Source organism: Varroa jacobsoni, unplaced genomic scaffold, assembly GCF_002532875.2.
Source record: "Varroa jacobsoni isolate VJ856 unplaced genomic scaffold, vjacob_1.0 scaffold_1060, whole genome shotgun sequence".
NCBI classification, from domain to species: Eukaryota; Metazoa; Arthropoda; class Arachnida; order Mesostigmata; family Varroidae; genus Varroa; species Varroa jacobsoni.
The window spans coordinates 166,056-189,930 of record NW_019213962.1 but is presented as its reverse complement, the minus strand read 5'-3'; the positions used below and the strand labels follow the sequence as shown (position 1 = coordinate 189,930).

Here is a 23,875-nt window from a genome sequence, read left to right as displayed (position 1 = left end):
ATGCACTTGAAGCAATTACTGGAAACTCTAAAATGCTATTTTAGGAAAAAAATTCGGAAATGGGGCTTAATCTTATATATTGAGTAAAATAGATAACATGACAGGTATTGTACGCTAAAGGGACGAGTTTAAATAGAAATGCACGAATTGGGATAACTAGATATATGTTTTTCAATTTATAGTAAAGTCCCGGAAACCTTTTTATTAACTCTCGTGAATATTCGCCGAGTGTCTTAGAAGAAAACTTAATGTCGTGTTTATTCTTAGCAAAGACTACCATCAATAACCATTGGAAGACTTGCTCCAGTCCAAATAATTCTCTATTTTCGTAACTATCGTTGAGGTATCAAAGTAACCTATAAACATTTCATCAAAATCGGCAGGTCATATATAATAGCGACGTCCGTAACTCGACGTTTACTTTGTGACTCAAAAACAAAATCAGCAGAGAGCACTCATCCCAAAGACCCGTTTTTCCTTCACTGGACCGGCTAAGTACTCATGAAAGTTTGATGTCTCTGTAAAAATACCAAACTTATTTGTCGTACGATAAAAGTATTGCACAATATATACAACAGTTTCAAGACAGACAGGAAATAACACCGCATTGACCTTCATTTTTACTTTGAACACTCTGTCGCCTTTATGGTCGATTTCCGTACGTTTCGTTCTAATAAACAGCAATTTCTTAAATCATCTTCCATAATATAAGTCGGGCTGAAACAAATTCGTCTGGATTCGTTTCAGCATATACATGGCTGACCGAAGTTGATCAGGCACTGCGTGTGCAACTCTCTTGACTGCGAGTGCATACTATGAAAGCTAACGGCCGTGTAAACAGACAGAATTTCTAATAATACATGTACTTCACGAGAACATACCACTCGCAATGTTAGGTCCTGTGCTATACCTGGAACCAGCTGGAAGCCACCTTTTTTTAAAATTTAAAAGGCCTCTAAGTTACTTAACGAATATTTGGCGAAAGTAATTTTTACTAGAAAATTTTGGTTGTTTTGAGTGGAATTTGTTTGCTTTATGGTTATTCAGACCTGAGTGCTATCGGGTAGTAAGTAAATTAGGCGAATTGGAGAGTACAAAGAACTCGACTTAGATTAACCCGGTTCACTTAATGGCTTCAGATTTCTGGCATGTAGGGACCAATCCCACTTGAAGAGAGTGTTGGAAGGAATCGACGCGTCGGGATTCGACGATTTTCTCTATGTTGCCTATCGGACATTCAGTACGACCCACAAAAATGCTGCTAACGAGCCTGTAGTCGATATCACTAAAAATACCGCCATGGTGTACCTTTCTTTAGTGGGGTTAGCGTGCTTGTGATACGACATTTTTTAATGCAAGTTGCTGTTTTTATCAAATCCTTATATAAGGATGTGATATTTCATATATATATGAAATACCAAAGCTGCCGCATAATTTAACTGCACTTATAAAAGTTGCCTATTATGTATAGTATCGTTTCATATGTTATGAATACAAGTATATTTATAATATTACGTAATATTATTAGGCACAATGTTCGATGTAGGTTCGAAGGGTCCTAGACCAGACCGATGCGTAACATATAGAAGATTAAAAAATGAGCGAGGTTAAACTGTAGAACATGAACCAACATTTTAGAAGAAAAACTAGAGAAATCTGGAAGAAAATTTTAAATTATTAATCTTATTTGAGATATTTGAACATGGATACGTTTTTCTTCGTGTCATATATTGCGTCTAGCTATTGCGATTTCCATCTATAACAATTGATCTTTATCTTATATTTTTATTGATTCGACATTAATTAACTAGTGACAATAATAAAAATAATACTTACTGATTGTATTATTATTATTATTATTATTGATGACAATTGTTCAATTTAGTTAGGATTCAACGGTTCGTAGTACTGTAACCAAAATAACTCGTCTTTAATCGTTTGAGTAGCTAACCGAATGTATTAGCTTATGAGAAGCTTGGCGCTGCGTGCCAATAAAGTTGGGGCTTTTAATACCATACGGAGATGAAGTTATAAGAGCTACTCGAATTTTTCTTTTCATGTTGAAAAGATTTTGTTTGAAAATTAATTATTTCAAACTTTTAGTGGTATAGATTAGAGGTTCGCTGCAATTTTTCGCAATTTTTGGTCAAAGGAATTATTTTTTAACTAGAGTTCAGAAGATGAGGCTATGCGGAGCCAGCGGATTTTTTTTTTTCGAATCATCGAACCTCAGTTGGACCGTAAAGAGGCAAAACACATTTTTCTCATAACATTTTGGCCCCAAAGCCGTAGCGCTCAAAACAAGCTAAATTCACGTTGTGTGATAATAAAAACATTTACAATTCAATATATGTGAATATCCTGGGGCTATATAATATACTCTAAGCCCATTTGAAATATAGTGTTAAGAATTACTAGTTTTAAAAAGAGATCAAAGCGCCTAACATACTTCAGTATATATATATATATATGTACTCTTTTTACTCACTTTAATTGTGTGATCTTATAGCTAAAAAAATATGTTGTATAATAACTTATTTAATCTACTACCACTGCTAATCGAATGTGCTTGCTTTTGAATGAAATTGCTACGATCGTATTGGTACCGTCGGGATTAAACAGCTAAGGATGGTATAAATTTAGTGCTGGAATATAACTTACTACTGATAACCACGATAGTTGCATGAAAAATGATCTCTGGAGAACTGTGCAAGCATTGTTACAGGTTCCCCTCATTCCTCGAAGAAAACGCAACCGCTAGATGTGCCATTTTGGCCATATGAGGCCCGGCTCTTCTCACTGTGTATCAGATCTTGAGTAATAAACACCTATGATAAACGAATCATGATAATTTTTGATCTAGTTGATTTGGCGTTGAATAATTATACGATAATTACACGGCTGTTTCTTAAAAGACAAGCATTTTTCTTTTGGCTTTATTGAATGACGGGCGTACGCGCATAAAACTATGGATGACACATTTAGCCCTAGTTTTGGCCCATGCAATTTGGCCTTGTTAGACACAGGTGTCCTTTTCAAGTATTTTCTTAAAAATAAAGAAATCGGGCTAAAGCAACAATGTTTAGCCCTTTTTAACTTACAAGAGTGGGCGTTTTCGAGAACATTTTTTGTCGTGGTAGTGGTTGAGTGAATCACATTTTCACGTACACACCCATACCATTCTTTAAACCAGTTTACCATACTGGATTGACTGCATTAAGGTAATAGCAATCTTTTTTAATTTTGATATAACTTTGCGTACTCTCGGCCTCTGCTTACATCATATCTATCATATAATCGATGACTAAGTTGTCGCTATACAACCCAACTGAAAGGTTGCATACTATGATCCAATACGTCGCCACGCAGAATCTCATATTGTTCCTGTAATGGTGCTATGTCATATTACTTATTCTATTTCTGTCATGCTAAAACATCATTAATGTGATATTGTGAAAATGAACAACGACATCAGGTAATACGGAGTAGTAAAGATGGTACCAGTAGTCTTACAACGGAAGTAGTATTTTCCAAAATAAGATTTTTTCAGTATTTCATAACTCTAAAAAAACTCGCGAAGAAAGAAAAAGAACATCAAATAAGATGAAAAAAATACAGAGCGATTAAAAGTTGAAAAATCAGCACATAAATAATCGACTACCGCTATAACAGAACCTGATGAAGCATTCAGAACTGATACATAAAACTTTTTTTTAGAGTTTCTCCTACCATATTTATCCTACAGAAGACGCGAGCCGCAATTCATCGACTTAAAGTTAGTTAACAAAAAAATAACGTTTAATTTTAAGAAAACTGTGTGTTTTGCTTATGTGACAGACTTGAAGTAGCTGAGTTTATTTTTTCTATTATAGATTAACGAGGAAATGTAGTACGTAGTAATAATACTGTACGTCACATAAGTGGTTTTCCTTTATTTAAAAAAAAAAGGTGTCTTTCAGAACTATTAATACCTAGAAAAAAGTTGACAAAGAAGCTCTATTAATTCGTACGAATTGTGTGGAAGAAAAAAACCTTAAAGTTTATGTCTTTTCATTAGACGACAAAAATCTTGTACTCAATATAACTGCAATAACACAGTCATATTTTGACAATATTTAGGAAACTATTAAAGCTTTTATAAGCTAGGCTTACATGTTATAAAAAATAGTACTCATTTTTTTTATACGAACACGTTATTTTATTAAAAAACAAGTTAGGTGGACAAATTATACCAAAAGCATACCTAAAACGATGCATTTATCAAGCGAAACGTTAGCATTTGACTTCCTCAGTTTTGTATCGTCTTTACCGAATCCGTACAAAAATATAATGAAACAGTATTTTGCTTGCCGTTCATTTACAGACAAAAAAAAACCATCAGTCGCGCTAACTTTCCGTGAACTTCATACTCTTAAAGTCGTAGTATAATTCATTATTCCTATGTAATGTTGTTACAGTTTTTACTCGCATTAGCTTCTTTATGATTCTCAAAAATAATTTTAGTCTCTCTCTCTCTCTCATACACACACACACACACACGGTAACGCACACTGACAGACATAGACACACATACACCCCTCTCTCACCTTCTCTCTTGTCTGTCCCCTCTCTCACCCTCTCTCTTTCTCTTTCGTTTTTTATTTTTTATTTATTTATTTTTTATTTTTTGCCCCTGACTCCATTCATACATCGCCCACTCTCTGTATGCACACGCGGCACCGCCTAGTTATCTCCGCACGCGACCGCGGCACCTTCTCACCAGTACTCAACGAGTGCAACGTACCGCGCCTTCATCGTCCGTGCCACAACCGTGCCACGCGCCTATGTGCAGCCCTCGTTGTGGTACGCTTCATTGATTTGGTGACAGCTTGCAAACAAAGAAGCCGCGGACGGCTGTCGCGGCGGTCAGCCAACAGGGGCAGCAGCAGCCGCTAGAAGCCAGACAACGCGGATCGTTTCCCGCTCGCTGCCGCCATTGCCACTCATCCTTCGTTGCTACGGTGCTCTAGTTGCTGTTATTGTTGCCCACGGCAAGGAGCCGCATTGGCATCAACAGTCGCAGCGCCGGCCGTTGCTGCTGCTACTCGAGCCGCAGCAAGCAATTCAGCGGCGCAAAATCGCGTTAACAACAACACCAGTGGCAGTAGGGTAGTATCGAATCAACAAGCGCATCGGCATCAGCGGCGCTGTGCCAGAAGCAGCACCGGCAGCGGCCGCTGTCAGAGCAAGCATTGCTATTAGCACCAGCTTTAGCGCCGGTGCTGCTGCTGCTGCGAGAAGCCAGGAGAGTCTCGACGACGAGAAGAAGGGAAGCGGTTGGGTTGAGTGGCCGGAGGGTTGCTGCTTGTTTCGTTTTGATTTTATGCAGTCTGTGCCGCCGCTACTGGAGCTTCGTTTGTTACGGTGCTCCGGTGCTCATCCTCGTTGTCGTCGCCATCGTGTTCGTATCTTCGTCGGTCAGCGGCTGCGGTGGCGGTCCAGCCACCGCCATGGCTCAGTTTTGTTCCTGCTGCTACTGCTGCTGCTTCTTTTACTGAGACCGCTGCCGCTGCTGAACTGAGCTGCTGCTGCTGCTGCTGAGCGGAGTCGAGGGGAGCTGAGTGCTGCTGCGGTATCATCGCCCGGCATAACATCAGCAGCAAGCATAAGGCAGACAGAGCCGCAACGAAGCGGCGGTTCCGACCGTGGCCGTCTGAGTCGCGGTATTAGTGAAGAAAGGATCGAAGAATTGAGGTAGTTGCTCCGGTAGCAGCAGTAATAGTAGAAGTAGATACTGAAGGTGCTGTTAACTATTGTGTGGTAGTAAACTGAGCACCATAACTGGCGGCGAGTGGCAGTTGGGTGTAGCAGTATTATAACACGAAAAAACGAAGGTCTGGAGCTCCTTCCAAGTGGTCAGTGGGGGTTACTTCGCCCCATTTTTAACAAAGAGGGTGATATTACTCGTATTACAGGTGCTGCTGCTGTTGCCAGCATCCAACGAAAGTGTGTGGCTATGTGTGTGTGAAAAAAACGTTCGAGCCACAGAAAAAGCTCCTCGAAGGCAAGAAGTCAAACAGTGTTGGCTCAGAATCTCACTAAAGGAAACGACGAGCTGGTGAAGAAGTTTTTGCAGCCTAAGAGCAGAAGCTGCTTGTTGTATTCGAGCCGGTCGATGTCTGTCGTGTGTTCGTGAAGCATTCGGTGTTGTGCTCGTTCGGTGCTGGTTCACGGATTCGTGTATTCGGACATGTAAGCAAGAAAACAGAACAAAACAAAGATAAAGGGACACACAATTGTGTTTTTACCTGGCGGATTCGTCGAGTTCGCCGCCAGCTCTCTCTGGAGCCCATCAGCTATTCCGTTTCTTTTTTTGCGACGAAACCCCTGTCGTATTCCATAGCCGGATATCCCCGTACGCTGTTCTGGATGAAGTGAGTGGAGGAGCTGGCGGACTCTACTCCGGCGGGCCCACGGTGAGTAGACTTTCTAGATAAAGAAAAAACTGAAGTATTATTAAGCAGATTGTTGACTTAAAAAAAATCACGTAATGGAAGTGCAAGGATGATACTTGGTCCACTGAATGGTCCATGAGAGCCTTTGAATGCCGTGCGTATAGCCTTTGTCGTGGTGTTTTACTTGTGTTGCATTGGAGGATGAGAGGAGGCACATAGGAGCTCGTACTATACGAATCCATTATATTTTTTGTTCTAAACTTTTGCATTTGTTTGCATATGAAAAAGTTTAGGAACATAAATATGTCTACGTGGATAAATCGAAAAATATATATTGTGTCCGTTATCACGATTAGCTAAGCCCGCCGTTTTCTTCAGCTACAAATCAGTTATCGTCGTTTGCTAATGAGGAATGAAGGAACTTTAAATTATTAACTACGGGATACATGCTGGATAAGGATCTGGTGCTACCAAAAGACAAAGGTACGGCGAACGACACTGTGGGGGTACGCGAGTTTTTGCGATCACGCCGTCTTGGCGTGTTTTCTCCACCGTCAACAACCAGTTGCTTGTCTCCAACTTAGCACTTGTAGTCATGCAGCACTTATAAGAAAGTATTCGGCTTTCAACCATTCGACGAAAGAACGATCGTTGAATAATAGCAGGATGTAAAAAAAAACAATGTCGTTAGTACGAAACGGGCAAAAAAATAAACGAGAAATAGCTACAGCGCTGCCTCTGCGATTAAACATGATTCCTGTATTTTGGTCATAAACGGAGAAGGCGGTGGAGTCGCGTGCCAAATGACAAAGCAGGTGGATCTCATGTGTCGCATGTTTGATACGTGCGCGGTGCGTACATATCGCACGTATCTATCGTTCAATTGTACTTCTTGTATAGCTTCGTTAAAAGATGAAGCCGCATTTTCACGGTAAGTACCTGTAGACTAGAGCTTTACTCGTTTTCGTTTTACATGTGTCACATAGAATTAATGCTTCTGCAGTAATATTGCTATATGGAACCACTCTGAGACGCGATTTACACAATTCGTTATCGTTAGCTAGGTTAGATGGCACCAGGATAAGCCATGTTGTAATACAAGTTCTCTTAGTCATGTTAGTCAAGTCAAGCGAAGTACTCCTTTACCCTAAAGAATTACAAATACTATATCCTTTACGCCATCCTTAGTAAAGATCATCACAGAGATATTACGAACTATTGAATATGAATTGTCATCGAAACAACATGACATAATATTAGTATTTAAATTTAACATTTTATTCTGTTTATCTACCATATATTGTTGACGGTTTTATCCGTTAGATTTTATTAGGTTTTACTAGATCCGTTAGATTTAGTGCGACGGAAGATTCACAGCACGCATATCGTCTCGTTCTTTAAGATAATCTATCCTTGCACCTACCGGATAAGCGATCCGTAGACAGTTAGCACGTAACTTTACTTTCGAGACCTCTACATCAGGGTATGCACTTCAGGCATTCAGGGTAATGCGTTTAATAGGCTGCTGTACTATAATCCCAACGGATATTGTAATTTTGCAAGTGCCATAAGAGCATTTTCTAAAATCACAGGGCATTCAAAACGCCTGTGTGTGCAATGTGGTTTTATTTATCAGCGTTATCTTATTCTTGGCAAGTTCTTTTTTGTGGAAGAGCTGTACGTTCACTAGGTTTTATTAGCCCATTTTATTCCTATTATTATTTATATATATATAGACTTACTTTGATACAACCAAGTGTAGAGAAATAAACTTCGTCGTCAACCCCACATCCACACTATAATTAGGCAACGTTATTGGGTAAGACAAAAAAAATCGCATATGTATTAACCAAGGTAAGAAAAGTTGCTTTATTTCCTCTGCTTCTTATACGGATTTTTACTTACAGATCTCTAAATTTCTAAAATCTTAGCTCATGAAACCATTCTACGGTGCCAGGTGATGTCGTTGCTAAACAGCTGCGCCTTGGTGCATTATTAGAGAATTTCAATGGGAAATTCCGTCAAGTATCTACATACGAAACATGGGCCGTGGCTGTGCTGCCTCTTTACATTAACTTATATTAACTGTAGCGTTTGAAGTTAGTCCGCTAACCATCGTTAATACATAAACAGGTGTTCATAAAGGCCGAAACAAGGGTGTTAAGTAGACGAAAATAGTCGTGACAAGCGAAGGCAAACATTTTCTTTCTGGAGAAAAACTAATTCTATGCCTCCGACTTCGTCATAGATGAAATCGGGAGAACCTGCATTGACCTTAATTACTTGTCGCACTCCTATCGGAAAAGGTAATACAAAACAACGTGTATAATAAAAATCGATGCGAGAAAGTTTTCCCACATTGTATTGGCCCTTTCTCTCTTCGCTTGCTTGCATAATAAAACTTCTCGGAAGCCATACCCATTTTCTCCCATATACTCGTACATAGTTCTCAAATATTTTTTATCAGTCTGCCTAGTATATTATGACTATCATTTCTTGGAAAAACTACAACATATGTCTTGTTATTCTACTACGGATACTTGATTTCACACAGCAAAATTGTACGCGAAGCGTCGTGTATTGAAAACGAATTTTCCTGAAACTTTACTGTGAAACCTACATACATAAATTAGCGGAACATTCTCCTTATAATTTTATTATATTTTTATTGATAGAGGTTAAAATAAAATTGCATAAAATCTTGTCAGTCATGAGTAGAAGCAGCCTACTTTTACAAATAAGTCAGATAAAAAAAAATGGTGTTTGTTTGTTTCGATCGAATCTCTTGTTAATGAAAACTAAAACGGGAAAAAGAATAATTTTCTTAATTCTTTGTATCTATTTCTTGAGTTGAAGTTCAGATCTGACTTATGCACATAGTTAAAAAACGCGTTCAGGTTTTGACCATGAACGTTTTAGGAGACGTTCACGTTGTTCTCTTTTTCAGTTAAACTTCTCCTAGCATATGTGTCGCCAAAAACACGCGTGTCCTTATAAGGTCAAATTACTTGCTTTTGAATTTTTTTCTTAAAAAAAAGTCAAACTACGCACGATTCCAGTCTACAGGTATAATGATAACAACAACAATTGCTTATTGCAAATTTTCCTTAAAACCTATTACTATAAATTATTGAATACAGTTGGTTCACTTAGTATTTTGTGGAATGATCCACCTTAAAGTCAATTTCGCTAGACTAACTTAACTGGAAACTTTGTTCGACGCGCCTTCACGTGTGCACGCCGAGCACGACGACGCCGCCGCCGCTGATAATGATAACACTGACTTCAAATAAAGCCTTGAAATCTGATCTAATAGATAAGTCGCCATATATCAGCCGACTTTATACTGTCGTGATCTTTGTTGGTGATCATAACTTTCATCTCGTGTATCGCTTTCGTTAAGTGCCGTATCACCTTTCGTGGTCTCAATTTATGACTAGTTTGTGGTTTCATCCTTAACTAGCAGCAGCCATAATGCTAACAAACACACGCGTGCACTTGCATGTTCATCGATTATTAATTTTCGTTCCTAATTTCAAGCGCTTGTCGAGGCGACCTCAAGTTATTAGTGAATTTATTGGTGGTAAACGCTATCGTTTTCCGTTATGATATTATTCTTGATGCCATCTAGTTTACTATAACCCGTTATTGCTAGGCAGTCAACATGTGCAAATCGTTAGGCGATTAGGAATTGAGCAAAAGTTCCGACAATTTTACGGGTTAAATTAGCGCTGGCGACTATGACGATTATAATTTACTCGTCAGTTATGGTTCGATTGTTGCAATAGCAGACGTTTACGATGAAACTACATTGCAAATTCTAATACGACGGCGGTTGAAGTCGATCGTAGGCAACCCAGATGAACTCGATGCAGTTGTTAATAACTGTCAAAACTTTTAGCGATGATAGTTGCATGCCGTTGGTATTAATCAACGGGCTTGTAATGAGATCATAATAAAATTGTCTCTTTATTAACAAACAATAATTGAAAAATGAAAAAGACTGAATAGACGAGAGATTTAGCGGCTAATCAGTAATGCATTACTTGTACTCATTGAATGTAAATTTTGTTTAATTCCCCGATACGTACAATCTATAACTTTCAAAATCGAGGACTATGTTAAGAGTAAACTATGAGTAGTCAGCTTGAGTTACCTAGGTAGATATGAGCAGAGGAGTAAAAATAATGATAAAATGTGGCGGCATGGAGCTAGAAACGATTTACTGTTCTTCACGCGAATCGAAAGCTGGGTACTGTGTCAAGCAAAATTATTATAGGCCGCTTCGAATTTTTACGGCACCCTAGGGCTCGAAGTTTAACAGGTATAGCTAAGTTTCTCTAGTTTCTAATATTGGTCTTTGCGTTTGAACTTTGGTATCTGAGAGATTTCATCAAGAACAAATTACAGGTCATACGTGAAATTATTAAAATACAAAAAAAATAATGATAGAATATACGTATTCTTTATTTTCCGCTAACTTCTTTTGATGTCTTGCATGTTATTTATACAGCACAGTGGAGACTTTACCTAGGAGGAATCTGCACAGTTAATTAATTTTTACACTCACTTATAGTCATGCATCTGTACATGCACGACTACATATGAGTGTCCCCAAGAGTACTCTCAGGGAGTCCTTTTATAGATTAAACATTGCGTTACTTCTATATTCCATATTGTAGGGCCATAACGGATTAGGTATCCTACTTAGTTATCTTAATTACATTGCAATCAATTTAATACTATTGAACTTTGTCATATGTAGCTAGGCATGTTAACACTACTACGTAACTCCTGAACTTGTATACCAACCAATTCTAATCAATTTTGTTGTCAATATTATTATTGCTTTTCTTTCTCTTCTGTTTCGCCTTATAGATTGAATGAACGTGAAGCGAGAACCGGTCAACTACGGCGGCGGGGGACCCGGGGGGGAGTTGGGTCCCCCCGACGGGAGTCCGCACTGGAAGGCCATGGACGGTTCGCCGCATCCTCCGCCGACAGGACCTCCTCATCCCGGTGGGCCACCACCAGGACCCCATGCTGGTCACCCCGGAGGCCAGATCCCGCCAGGACCCCCTCCTCCTGGACATCCTGGACCTCCACACGGCCATCCTGGTCAGTTGCCACCAGGTCACCCGCATGGACCACCAGGGCCACACCCCGGCCATCCCGGAGGTCCACCCGGAAACCCCGGAGGACCTCCTCATGGCCATCCTGGTCATCCTGGTCATCCGCACGGACCCCCAGGACCACCACTGGGACCTGGCCAAATGCCCCCTGGACCTCACGGCCCGCCAATGCATGGATCTCCGCATGGGCCGCCACCTCCTGGACACCCTCACATGGGTCCACATACACAGTGAGTACTAGTTTGGAAGCTGACGCTTCAGTAGAAAGTTAAAAACGAGTAGGTAATATGAAAGAACTATGAGGACCAATATTATCTAGTTGAAATAGGTAAACGGTAAATTGATTTCAATAAAACAAGTAGAAGAGGATGGATTCACGAATTTAATGTAATATTTTCTAATAGAACCTAATATATGTGTATTCTGCGTTTCGTGGATTTGCTATGGCATAACACTTGCACTTATGACGCCCCTAAACTGCACGAACTGCCTTGGATCATCTAAATCTAAAATGACTGAGTTCGGCAAGATATCAGCTTACCCCCCATCGAGTATTACAATACATTTAATAAGCGATTTCCTTCAGCTAGTTTGAAGAAATTGTTGAAGAGGGTAAGTGAAATGATTCCCCTCAGAGGTCTGTTGGCATTAAGTTAAATCATAATAGCGGTTTCAATGGCTAAAACTCGTGAATACGTCTATGCGACAGTCACTCGTCAGGTATCGTTACATTATATCTCAGTCGTTTCTATATAATATAGATCTGCTTGTAGACTTGGTGGTCGACTTAAAAATTGCCTTTCGTATGTACGTCTAGTGAACTATCTACCAAAAATGCTCAAAGAAGATATCCAAAAAGGCATCCTTTAATTTATTTTTAACAGTATATCAGCGTTAAATATACCCCAGAAGTCTCGCTCTATGAAACCAATGATAGCCCGATATGCCGTGCCTTCAGAGCATGAAGGAATCATATTCACTTGTGAATAAAAAGGCGTCATACGATCCTTATTCCCTAACCATAAAATAAATCGTACAAATCATGGTATGTTGCGAGATGCTAGTCCAACGACACACTACGATCGTCATTTGCAAGGACTTAAGCCAGCATTTCAGTCTAACAGCTACCTTTACGATCACCGAGTGTTGTCTTCTATCAGGACAAACCCTTACAGAGGAACGTGAGCCGTAGTGTCCAACGCCGGTTTCTCCCATCCTGAAAAGCGTTGCAACGAGCGACATTGTTTCCCGACATTGTCTGTCTCTTCTGTTTTTCAAATCTTTCATTTTCTTTAAACCTTTCAATATGAACGCATTTTCCTTTCGTTGCTTTAACCTGGGGGTATTCGTTCCGCTATGCGCTTAGCTTAGCATGGCCGCATCGATTCCCCCTACGTTACGTACCTGCTGGTCCATCCGATGTTTCTCGACGTACATACTCCTCTAACGGTTTCAATGATTTATTCGATTTCTGTAACGTGCATCATCTCCGCGTAAAAATCTGCTCGATACGGCGCATTCCGCTAGCGATCCTACGCAATTATCTTCTCATTAGCAATTGGTGTCGCTATCGTGGATATTATTGTAGTTCGCGTTGTTTACTGTTTTTACCGTTATCTCTTGCTACCATGAGTGCAATTTGCCCAGTGCCAACGCGACTATCGTGTAACAAATACATGCTCGTGATAATGATTTAATGGGCGGAAATAAGCGGTGTGTAATGCATGTTCGCTATGCATAGATCGTTCACACGATCCGGAACACAACTCTGCCACCGACAGCGGCCTCTGGTAACGGTATGAGTACACCATACGAGGACATGTCGATTGACTCTTGGGATCGTTATCATCTGCTACCGCACGTCACCGACCCAGGGTACAGCGAGAACTGGCCTACGCTGTGGACAGACTAGAGCGGGATATGGAGGAAGCTGAGTGATTATCGCGGTAGCGGCGCTGGTCGTGGTAAAGTCAATATGTGCAGTGGCACAAATGGCTGCAAGAAAAAAGACAAGGGTTGCGTCGCACCGATAGTGCTTCGTTGTGGCGTTCACAGTTATTACTCTACCGTCAGCAGCAATCTGCTGTCCAGGCTCTTTTGTCATCGTCACCACTGGTTCCGCCATAGCTCGTCGACACCTGCAACGGTGACGGCTGAATGCAAGTGGCGCTGCCGGTAGCTGTCGCAGTAGCGACTGTGGCGCCGACGGCACAAACGCTCATAGTATTAGCTATCAAACGGACGAATCGGAAATGCTATTCTCCTGCTTGTGTGTCTCTGGCTAAGCGTTTCGTTGCTTTTCTCCATGACTAGCGTCCCGTGGCCATCTGCCGTCTGCTCTCTCCGGTTGTCAATGCTGCTGCTGATCCTGATGGCCATTGACGTTTCATTGACACGACGTTACGTTTAACGGCTACAACTCTCTGACGCTTGTAGCTATACACAGCAGCGTAATAGAGTAAGGGAAGAGACAGCAGGCATGCAGAGTTTCTTTTGTCTACCTGCAAGCCACCATCGGCGCCACTGCTGCAGCTGTCACAGACACTGTCAGCGATCTACCAGCACTAGCTGGAAACAACAATTGCCTCGATCTTGCCGTATTTGCTTGCTTCACCTTTGCGCGTTTTTCTTTGCCTTTCACCATATAATCATGGTCGGTCGATAATGTCCGGACAACGCGAGCTATGTTCTGTAGCGGCTGTCATACGATTTGTAGCTGCTGCAAGGCAAAACCGCAAGGTGATAGGGACCGAGTGGAGACGCGAATGGGGTGAGAAGTTGAGCTAGCTGAGTCAGCGAGCCGCGGGTCATCGTCACTCCGGCTGTCATAGCAACTGCGGATAGCGGTTCCCTAGCTTTACTTTCAGCATGCGGCCTACAGGAACAACCGCGTGCCGGAGTTTCAATGACAGGCCAGTCGAGGGTGTAGCAGAGTCATTGGGGGCTAACTGGAGTGTTTCACAGGGCTCACGTGGCTCGATGGCGAGTCTCTCGGTGGTCGGCGTCCTGCATAGCTTGTCAGACTTACCTTCTCCGTGCCGAATATAGTTAGCCGGAAACGGCTTAAAGCAACATTATCGTCATAGTGAAGTGGTAACGTATTCGTTTATTAAATCTAGGAACACGTGATGAAGTAATCTAGATTTAAAACCGGGCATAAACACCCCCCAATTCGTTCTGGAAGAGGAACCAGCAATCTGAACGAACGCTTAGCATCATTAGCACCGGACGTAGAAATTCGGAATTTTTTTTAGCTTAGCTAGAAAACAACAGCTACATCGTCTATTGAGTGAATCGGCGTTTCATTTTTATTGCGTCGCGTTGCTTCGTACCCGCTCCACACTCACCGAAGTCCCGGCGCTCAACCCTCGCTCATTGAGTCCGCTAAATTATGCGCTCTGCTTTGGCGGGCCATGGCTATACGTTGCGATGCTATGGGTACGCTGCTATGCTTGCTTACTCATTCTGTGCCTATGCTATATTTTATGGCCGCAACCGCTGGCCCTACTGCTCCTATGTGTCATTTGGGTCTGTCGGATCCAGTCCCCAAAAGCAGTAACAATTGCAGAAGCGGTTAAGTGATGGCTGTTGGTGTCGGCGGCATGTGGCACTATTTGTATTGCCGCCGCCGCTGAAGTTGCTGCTTCCGCTGCCTTGCAGCGAACAACGGCGAATACAGAGCCATGAGCGGCGTTAGTTGGCTACGCCAGCGCAGTGTAGCCGCTAGAGATGCAGTGGCGGTAGATTCCAACCCATAACGATAGTAGAGCTCATTAGAGTCTCGAACCTCTGAAGCTCTATAGTGATGGTGTGGTTCTTTTGCCTAAGAGTTTCAATGACTGCCCAGTCAAGGGAAGAGCAGAGTCCTTGGAAGCTAGGTAGAGCGTTCCTCAGGGTTCGATTATGTATGAATCATTTAGGTTGTTCAAATAGACAGACATCATGCATGCATACATACATACGCATATATATGTGTACATATATAAGGAACACGATGGAGTTCCCGGTGAAGCTTCTCAATCGCCGGCGTCCTGCGTAATTCGTCAGATTTACCGTCCCCGTCCTTCTGCCGTAATTTTCAGCGTCGCATAGAGGAAAGAGAGGATCAGTCGTATAGACGCTCCTGAAAGCCGCTGGTGACTATGGTAAAAAGCTGACTCTGTGAACTCCATACATCTTTTTTACAAAGACATCAACATACATGCAGCTATTAACGCACACACACACAACCAAGCGGTTGTGTATGTGTGCGCATACCACATAGCAGGTAAATGGGAAACACTTGATACTGTTGAATTCAGGGCGCCCAAAAAGGCCTCCTGTTCTAAGCGGTGGTTGTCGGGGGAAGAAATTTTTGCTGTCAATGAAGACTGGAAATTCAGCAACGACCACCGCACCGTCCTATCAAATCCATATTGGTTTGGGGACACGGAGGGGTCTCCCAAAGCCGCCCCACTTTCGACCAGCTATTCTTTGCCTCTTTGATTTAGCTTTTGGGTTGAGTCAAGTTCTTTGTCTATGTCGCAACTAGAGTACATACACTTGTCCGAACGCGGCTAGTGTACAATCTTACTCTATGAACTTGGCAGTCAGTTAACGATACGATATTATGGGTTCTTGAGGAAACTAGAGCCTATGAGTTACTTAGATGTCTGATGTAAAAAAAAAAACGTTATTATAACCCGACCCAACTGTAGGAAATAAACAATCTCCAAAATCTATTAGATTTTTCCTTAGAACCATGTTTCCTTAGCTAATACTCTCTCGAAACGAGACGCGTTTGAAATGATCCACAAAACTCTGCTACTTAATAGCTTCAGCAGAGCCTTTTTTATCGAGGCTTGTTTATCAGAGGAAGCACCGCTATTTCTCCCTTTACCGATGCCCGAGTCAGCTTCAACGAGACCCTACCCATATGCGATCGACTGTGAAAACTTTGTGAAGGAGCTTTTTCGGCTAGGTTTTCCACCGCTGCAACGGGCTCGTTTCAAAGCGCCCGAACCTGGCCGTACTCTATATGACCGTACCCGTAGCTACTCTTTTCCTCTCTATTCCTTACGAACCAAACACTCCTATACACACACAATAGTGCACATTACTGGGCCAATGACTGCCTTTACCTCGCCGCCGGCGCTACTGTAGCATTTGCTGCCGCCACTAACGCCACCAGACCAGGCCACCAGAGAGTGAACAGCGCCACCGTTGTCAAGATGGCTGCTGCTGCTGTTGTCGTTTTGCTCTGTTCTGTGAGCAGCAGAAGCGCTGCCGTCACTACTACAATTCTATGCTACAGCGGCAGCATTGCGGGTAAAAGCACTCCGCTGCTGTTCGAGCCACTTTCCAGTCAACTGCAGATAGCTTCTGCTCAACTAGCCGACAGAGAGTGGAGGCTGGCTGGCGCTCTCGTCGTTCTGCCAGTGCGCAACTCAACTGTAGCGCCATTGACTCTACACTATCTATTCTATGTACACTCTAAGCATTTCTATGGTAGACCAACAAGTGTCGCTAGCGATGCAAACTAATTATACATGTCCAAGAACTAGTATGTATCGTATTATGAGTCGATACGCATGGATAGCGGAGGCCAGAACGAAACAGTTTTTTGAGCAGAGTTGTCAAGGATCAATGGAAGCATCCTAGCGATACCGCTAGCAGCATGAGCGAGAGACCATGCCTATTAGCACTAAGTAGGTGGGCAGTGTCCGCACAGAACAACTCAGCGGACAGAAGAAAAGTCTTGTCTGTGTGATAGAACAGAGACAACAGCAGTAGTCTGGTTCGGGTCGTTCGATTGATGAGTGGCAAAGAGTAACGAGCGCTCATGGGAAGGAGCTAGCTGTCCGCCCGCCATAAGATCGGTTTGTGAGTGCTGTAGCACAACTAAGTTACCATGTGTAGGGAACGGTGCATTGATAGGAGTCGACAGGAATCAATAAGAGCTAAACAATAGGTTGCGACGCAATATGCTGCCGTACTGCGAAGCAACTGTAAGCTAACTAAAGGATGGTGAGAGGCTGTCTAAGTAACAGGTGCATATGTTGGCAGGTAGTGAATAAAAAGGGAAGGGGTCGTTACTGCAAAAATTGAAGCGACTAATGAAAAAAGGGGAAGGGATGAAAATTGCCGGTGCAATAGGCAGGCGCCGTACGTACAGTTTGCGTATGCAGCTGGCCCTGCTGCGACATCACTGTAATGAAACAACTCTGTCAGAAGGAAGCGCCATATATAATGTATACGTCAGAAAAGTACATATAGCGAAGATCCGACCAGCAACAATAATTGCGCACTGCAGATAATCTCATCCATGTAGACCTAATCAAAGCTGCGGATATTTTGTAAAGTCAACTTAGATTATTGTCAAAAAGAAGAGAAGAGCCAGCGTAATATCGGCGGATTAAATGCAACTAGCTGAACCTCATTGATTCCTGCAATTCTGTGCAGTACTAATGATTATAAGAATTAATTATAAGAGCACATAAATCCACTGCGGTCGAAAGCGTCAACGTGTGAATGTTTTGTTATATCGAAGGGTCTGAGTGCAGCAGCGAATCGCACAAAATACTGGTGTCGTCGCAAACTACGGAATAGCCTAGTCAAAAGAGATTGAATTGTGGGTGTTCTACGGTAGAGTTTAGATGAGTAGACAGCCAATTACTTATCCAGTACAATATGGGACAGAATGCAATGTGTTATCGGGTTCTGTTGCTTTTTCGACCTAAAGAAACATCTTTCGTGTTTCATGTTTAGTACTTGAGCCGTTATCGATTGCCTCCGACAATTGAGTCCCAGAACGAAATATCTATGTCCGGATTCGAACCTAGTGCACTACATGTCTCTAAGTTTGGCAAACAAAGACGCGCTGTCACGGGAATCTGTTTCGACCAGATCAGATCCAGGCCTACATAAACTATAGGCCACAGCAGCAGCTGTTAGTTGACATGATGTAAAAGTTCATGATATTACGCATTAGTCGGTGGCGCCACATCATCGAAATACAATTTGAAAGAAAGGAGCAGTTTTCCTGATCGACAAAAATAAAGAAAAACCATGGACCCAACACATGGCGACAAAGAACAAGTGCGAGAACGCGAAAAGCATTCAAGTCTCGTTGATTGTTCTCATTTACGCGACTGTCGTTAAAGGAGCGGCATAAATAGGAGGTATGTCGGCGGATTCGGCGAGCAACAATTGTGTGCAGGGTAGCATCGCCTGTTTTTAACGGAGTTAGTCCGGATTATCGGTGGACTTTTGGCTACAGTGGTGGCTTTGCGCAATAGCCGCAGTGGCCGAAGGCATCAAAGAAGAACTAAGCACGAATAGAAAGACAGAAGATAGAACTAATAACTCGTAGAAGCGCTGCGCGCGCACGAACAAAACCATCGGCGTTGATTTTCACTTGTTAGTGAGACGTTTATCCAACATGATCTAGGATACTATGCTGTACGCTTGCATTTCTTAAAAGTATTAAACGTCAACAAATGGCAAAAAGATGACAGCACACAGCGACGTGCACACGTTATTGTGTCGGTCTAGCGTGCGGTTCTGAACTCGATCATTGTAGCGATAGCTTACGTCTGTAACCATTCGAGCGCCTCCGTCATATGTGAATACTACGCTTTAAGAAAAGAGTTCGAATTCGAATAAATATAAGGGCTTGAGTTGAAACGCAACGAAACCAGCATCATTAACTATCAAATAAAGCTCCTCCATTTAATATAGTCCGTAGTGGCTCCTTAGTTGGGCAATCGAACAGACGTACACATTGGACGCCCAACAAAACAAAAATAGCTACGATTTCGTTTCCCTCCCAGACTATGTTTTTGCTCCGACGTTCCCTGATTATTCTAGACAGCAGCTTGGGTCTAATCTGTATGTGCACGTATCATAAAGTTCGCGCGTAATTAATAACGCGGCTAGCAGGAACAAAGTGCAACATAAACAGGCCGAGCTACAGTGACAAAGGCTAAGCGACAAATTACCGCCAGTAAAGCAGACGTCACATGATAGACAACCACCAATCGTGCTAAGCTGCTCTTACCCTAGTCGCGCATCTGAATCGCGAATGAGTATCGTTGATGTTGTTGTTCAAGCAAGCTAGAGTTTTGTCGAATATTATAGACCAGCACTTTTATTGTTGAGCAAAACAACCGCCTTGAGTGTTTATTGACAGGAAAAGTGCAAAAAAGTGCGAATTACAAATAGTTCATCGAGTTCGTTGGTGTGGCCGATTGTGGTGCCTATCGAAACGTCAAACCGCTATTGCTGATTCCCGCTTCGGACAGGCCAGTCTAGTTAACCAATCGGAAAAATACAACAGTTTCAAGGGTAAAGGTTACCTCTCGTGCTCTTTGTTCAACCAATAGAAGGTTGTGTAACCTAGTCGTTACGGAAGTGTTTGTTCTTGCAGTGGTCTTCAGTCGTTTGTGAAGAGCTATATTAGTGTTCAGCGGTAAAGAGCAAAAGCTCCAGTTTTGCTATTTTGGGTACTTTCGATATTTCAATATACAGTAGCAGTAGTTGGGCAGAAAAGTCTGTAACCCGCACCTGTTGAGTTGGTTCGTAAGTCGCTGGGTAGGGTTTTATAGAGGTTTTCGGCTTTCCTGTTCGAGAAACACAGCGAGTGCCAAAATGACAGTTGTCGGGGGTTCCCAAGACCTGTTCTACCCAAGCGCGGTCTCGAGCTACTTCCGGTAAGATATGGCTGAAGATACCGTTTTTGATTATTTCGAATATTCAATTAATGAATGTACATTGCGCAACCTATGTCTTTGTAAATATCGTAATTATGTACGATGTAAAATCAGCTGTCGCACACGTAGAAATAGCGTATACATATTGTTCTCGGGAACTGTTGTTTCGAATGTATTTATTACATAGCTCCGATGCAAAAAGATTAGTGGCAAACAATGCACAGGAAATTATTTTGCAGTTACCCGCGTTTGAGTTGTCGCAGGTGTATATGCGTTCAAATGCTTGAGTAAAGAATGTTTAAAAGTAATTCTTATCCAACAATTCATTTGCAGTTCTTATATCGTCTGTTAATTATCATAAATCTTCATGAAACGATATTAGTTCAGTATGTGTGTGCTAATGCTTAATCTGCAATTGATTGTTCATATACAAGGTCGGACTTAGTACCTTACCCCGTTCGCATAGAAGCTTCGAAAGATGTATTTGATTTGTAGAACAACAGAATCTTACTGCCACTTTTAAGAATTTCATGTACCATTTCACTCGTAAAATGTTCATTAAAACGTTCAGTTTTAAGAAGAGCCAACGTAAACTATATCAAGCGCCTTCTAAAACCATCGCCTATATAATTTAGTTCAATATACTTTAATATTAGTAATTACATATATAGATATATGTGAAATGGAATGGGTGCCCTATGTTTGTGGCTCCGATTTAAGGCGCTTTTTCATATATCGCGTGAAATTGTCTAAACTAACTTGTGAATAAAAGTGCTACGTAAAAACTACTAGTGAAAATATGTTCATTCTAGTATTATGGGACGTGGCCGAAATATTAACTTTTATATGTGTCTTTTCCTAATTATAAATATCAGATATAAAATAATACACAGTGTAGTGTGTTCAGCTGTGTATGGCTGTTCTCGTTATTGGTACAAACAATTCGCACAGATGGCATCTTGTGACCTGAATCATTTTGTCCTAGTTCATGGAAGTATAGTTATGAAGGATAAGGGACCCATGTTTTATGTTTCCGTCTGGCATCTCCGTGAGAGGGGTCTATATGTATAGGCACTCCATTTATTTTGGCCGTTATAAACTACTAACGCCTAAGAGAGATGAAACTAGCAACATTTGCTGGGAATAGATGATCGATATCCGTGTGCAGTGTCCGTAGTCGGTGCCGGTTGATTAACTGTCCTTGGGAAGACTTTCGCGAGAAGGGTGTATTCGATGTCAAGCATAACTTAAGAAAGATGGTATTTTGTGTAGAAGTATAGTTATGTTTTCACTAACATTAAAAAGCTTGTCTGCGTGACCATTTTTTCAGCTAATGAAAAAGCGAAACAGTAGATAAACAAACTGTACGAATTATACTTACGTTGCTATAGACCTCTAACAAAGCTGCATCTTTATGCATTCAGGACAAGGGTATTGAATCGCACAACATTTTCTCAAGCACTGAGGTCCTCATTATGCATGTTGTCAAATATCTTATTCATTAAAGTATTGAGAATCGTATATACGCGTAAGCATAATGATCGCGGTGTAATTATATATGTGGATAATATTATTGAATATCTATCTATATTTTTGTTCGTCATAATCGTTCCTAATTGAAAATAACTAACAGAGATGACTGTTGGCTTACACGGAGGAGACTTAGTTTGTCGATGTATTCACTCGTCTGTTCTGTGAATTCCTTGTAAATCAACCCTTCTCTTGTATGGTTCTTTTCTCGGAAAACTTTCCAGACCGTTTCCTTCCCGACCACCACCACGGCATCATGGATCGTACCTCGGCCAGCCCGACTATCGGATCTACGAGATGAACAAACGCCTGCAGCAAAGAACAGAGGTTTGTATGCCGGCCGTCACCGGAAATAAACAAAAAACCAGATTTAATATCCTTGTTAGAAATTCTGTGTTACGCTATCCTCAAAAAGATTGTGCGCTTACAGGGCCAGTGCTCTCTCCGATGCACAGTTATGCAAGCGCACAAGTATGCAGCTTATCGAGAAAGAAGTATTTTGCGGGCGTCTTTACGAAATAAAGACGACAGGCAAGTGAATGTTAACCTTCATAAGGTTATTATAGTCGACAGTTGATAACTCTAAAGAAATCGTATGGTAACGCAATCGATATCCTGTCGCAGCATTTGTAATTGCTAAAAATAATATCACAACAAAAAGCTAAGTTGAATTATCTTTCCTTCTTTCTTCTATTTTATTATCGTAGTTGAATAGCTTGCATGATCGCATTGACAATTCCTCATAAATATACCAGTGTCTTGAGTGATCTGTCGTTACATTGTTTGAGCCATCGTGATAATCGGATGTTCATAGATGGGGAAACGAAGCCAGTTTTAAAATAATTTTGCTATTTTGTTTTTAATAATAATAATAATAAAACTTATTGAAAAATTATGGCATATGATTAATCAGTAAATAGGAGCTCAATAAAAAGTAAATTCAACCTTGTTTCGTGCAGTTTTTACAATCGTTTTTCTCCCAGCTAACCAAAATAATTATGTGGTAGGAATGGACAATGCGATGTCAGCAAACATAAATTGATTCAAAAATCCTGTCGCCACACTTCGAACGTATTCGAACAAATCTCGATATTAGAGATGCGAATCAACATATCGGCATACTATTCTCATCAACTGTGAGTGCAGTAGGCGCATTGAAACCGTAACTGATAAGGAATGATCAGATTAATTGAGAAAGTTATCTGATTTTGGAAATCACAATAGAACATTGGGCTGCCATACGGATGTGAGAACAACTGAGAAATTTCACAGTCAATTCATCAGTATGGATCGAATAAATACGGTTACGATTTCTACGTCAAAAGTCATTTTCGTTGACCTGATCCCCACCCGACGAGAGAAACATTTTCAACTATTTCATTTCATTTCATTTTCATCAAACATTTTCATTTTATACTGAATTCAGTGGATTCCCAGCCGCTGGGACACTTTTCGGAATGTATGGACCGCAAATTATATTCGTCTTTATTAGTAAGGCGCCTTTATCAATCAACGAACCTTTGACGTTGAATTTAGCTCAAGTTAGGGCAGTCGCCATCAAGTATATAATTGAACCAGGCTGCTGCTGATTTGATATGAAGTCAACAAGACGTGTTGGGTTAATGTATAATTATGCTTCTGACTTAGTCTGTAATTAGAAAACAAATTAAACTAGCAACTAAGCTACTAATCAATTCTTTGTACTCACCTACTGTTTTTCAATTAAATTTGCAGGAAAGCGATAATTTGTGGTGGGACGCATTCGCAACTGAGTTTTTCGAAGATGACGCAACGTTAACGCTAACACTGTGCCTCGAAGATGGCCCGAAACGTTATACTGTAGGTCGAACGTTGATTCCTCGATATTTCCGATCGATCTTTGAGGGCGGTGTCTCCGAGCTCCAGTTCCAGCTTAAGCATGCCCGCGAGTCATTCCATCAGACGGCCATCTCCTTGGACTGTGATCAGGCTTTTATGCTAACTACGCACGGCAAGCCCGCCCAGCTCACGTATCCCGGTAAGTATCTCTCAATGTCGAATAGTTAGTCATTAGCGGCAGTTCTGCTTGGAAAATCGCGAATAGAACGAA

General features: G+C 41.5%; 1 protein-coding gene and 1 long non-coding RNA gene across 5 annotated transcripts in view; one reads left to right on the top strand and one right to left on the bottom strand.

Annotated features, from left to right (window-relative positions):
* Positions 1 to 4,180: 4,180 nt before the first annotated feature.
* LOC111266159 (LIM domain-binding protein 2) overlaps positions 4,181 to 23,875 on the top strand; it is a 29,792-nt gene continuing 10,097 nt past the window's right edge. For 2 of the 4 annotated variants that reach the window (XM_022843383.2, XM_022843380.2), the window contains exons 1-4: positions 4,181 to 6,455; positions 11,313 to 11,796; positions 22,011 to 22,113; positions 23,521 to 23,803. In XM_022843383.2, the coding sequence (XP_022699118.1) occupies positions 11,318 to 11,796; positions 22,011 to 22,113; positions 23,521 to 23,803 (865 nt within the window). In that variant the 5' untranslated portion in view covers positions 4,181 to 6,455; positions 11,313 to 11,317. Of the gene's footprint in view, positions 6,456 to 7,296; positions 7,366 to 11,312; positions 11,797 to 22,010; positions 22,114 to 23,520; positions 23,804 to 23,875 lie in introns of those variants that run through there. The other 2 variants (XM_022843381.2, XM_022843382.2) reach the window with 2 other exon arrangements.
* LOC147752721 (uncharacterized) lies at positions 6,344 to 7,189 on the bottom strand. Its single transcript, XR_015313318.1, has 2 exons — positions 6,906 to 7,189; positions 6,344 to 6,468 (listed from the first exon to the last, which is right to left on the bottom strand). It is a non-coding gene; the product is annotated as an uncharacterized LOC147752721 (long non-coding RNA).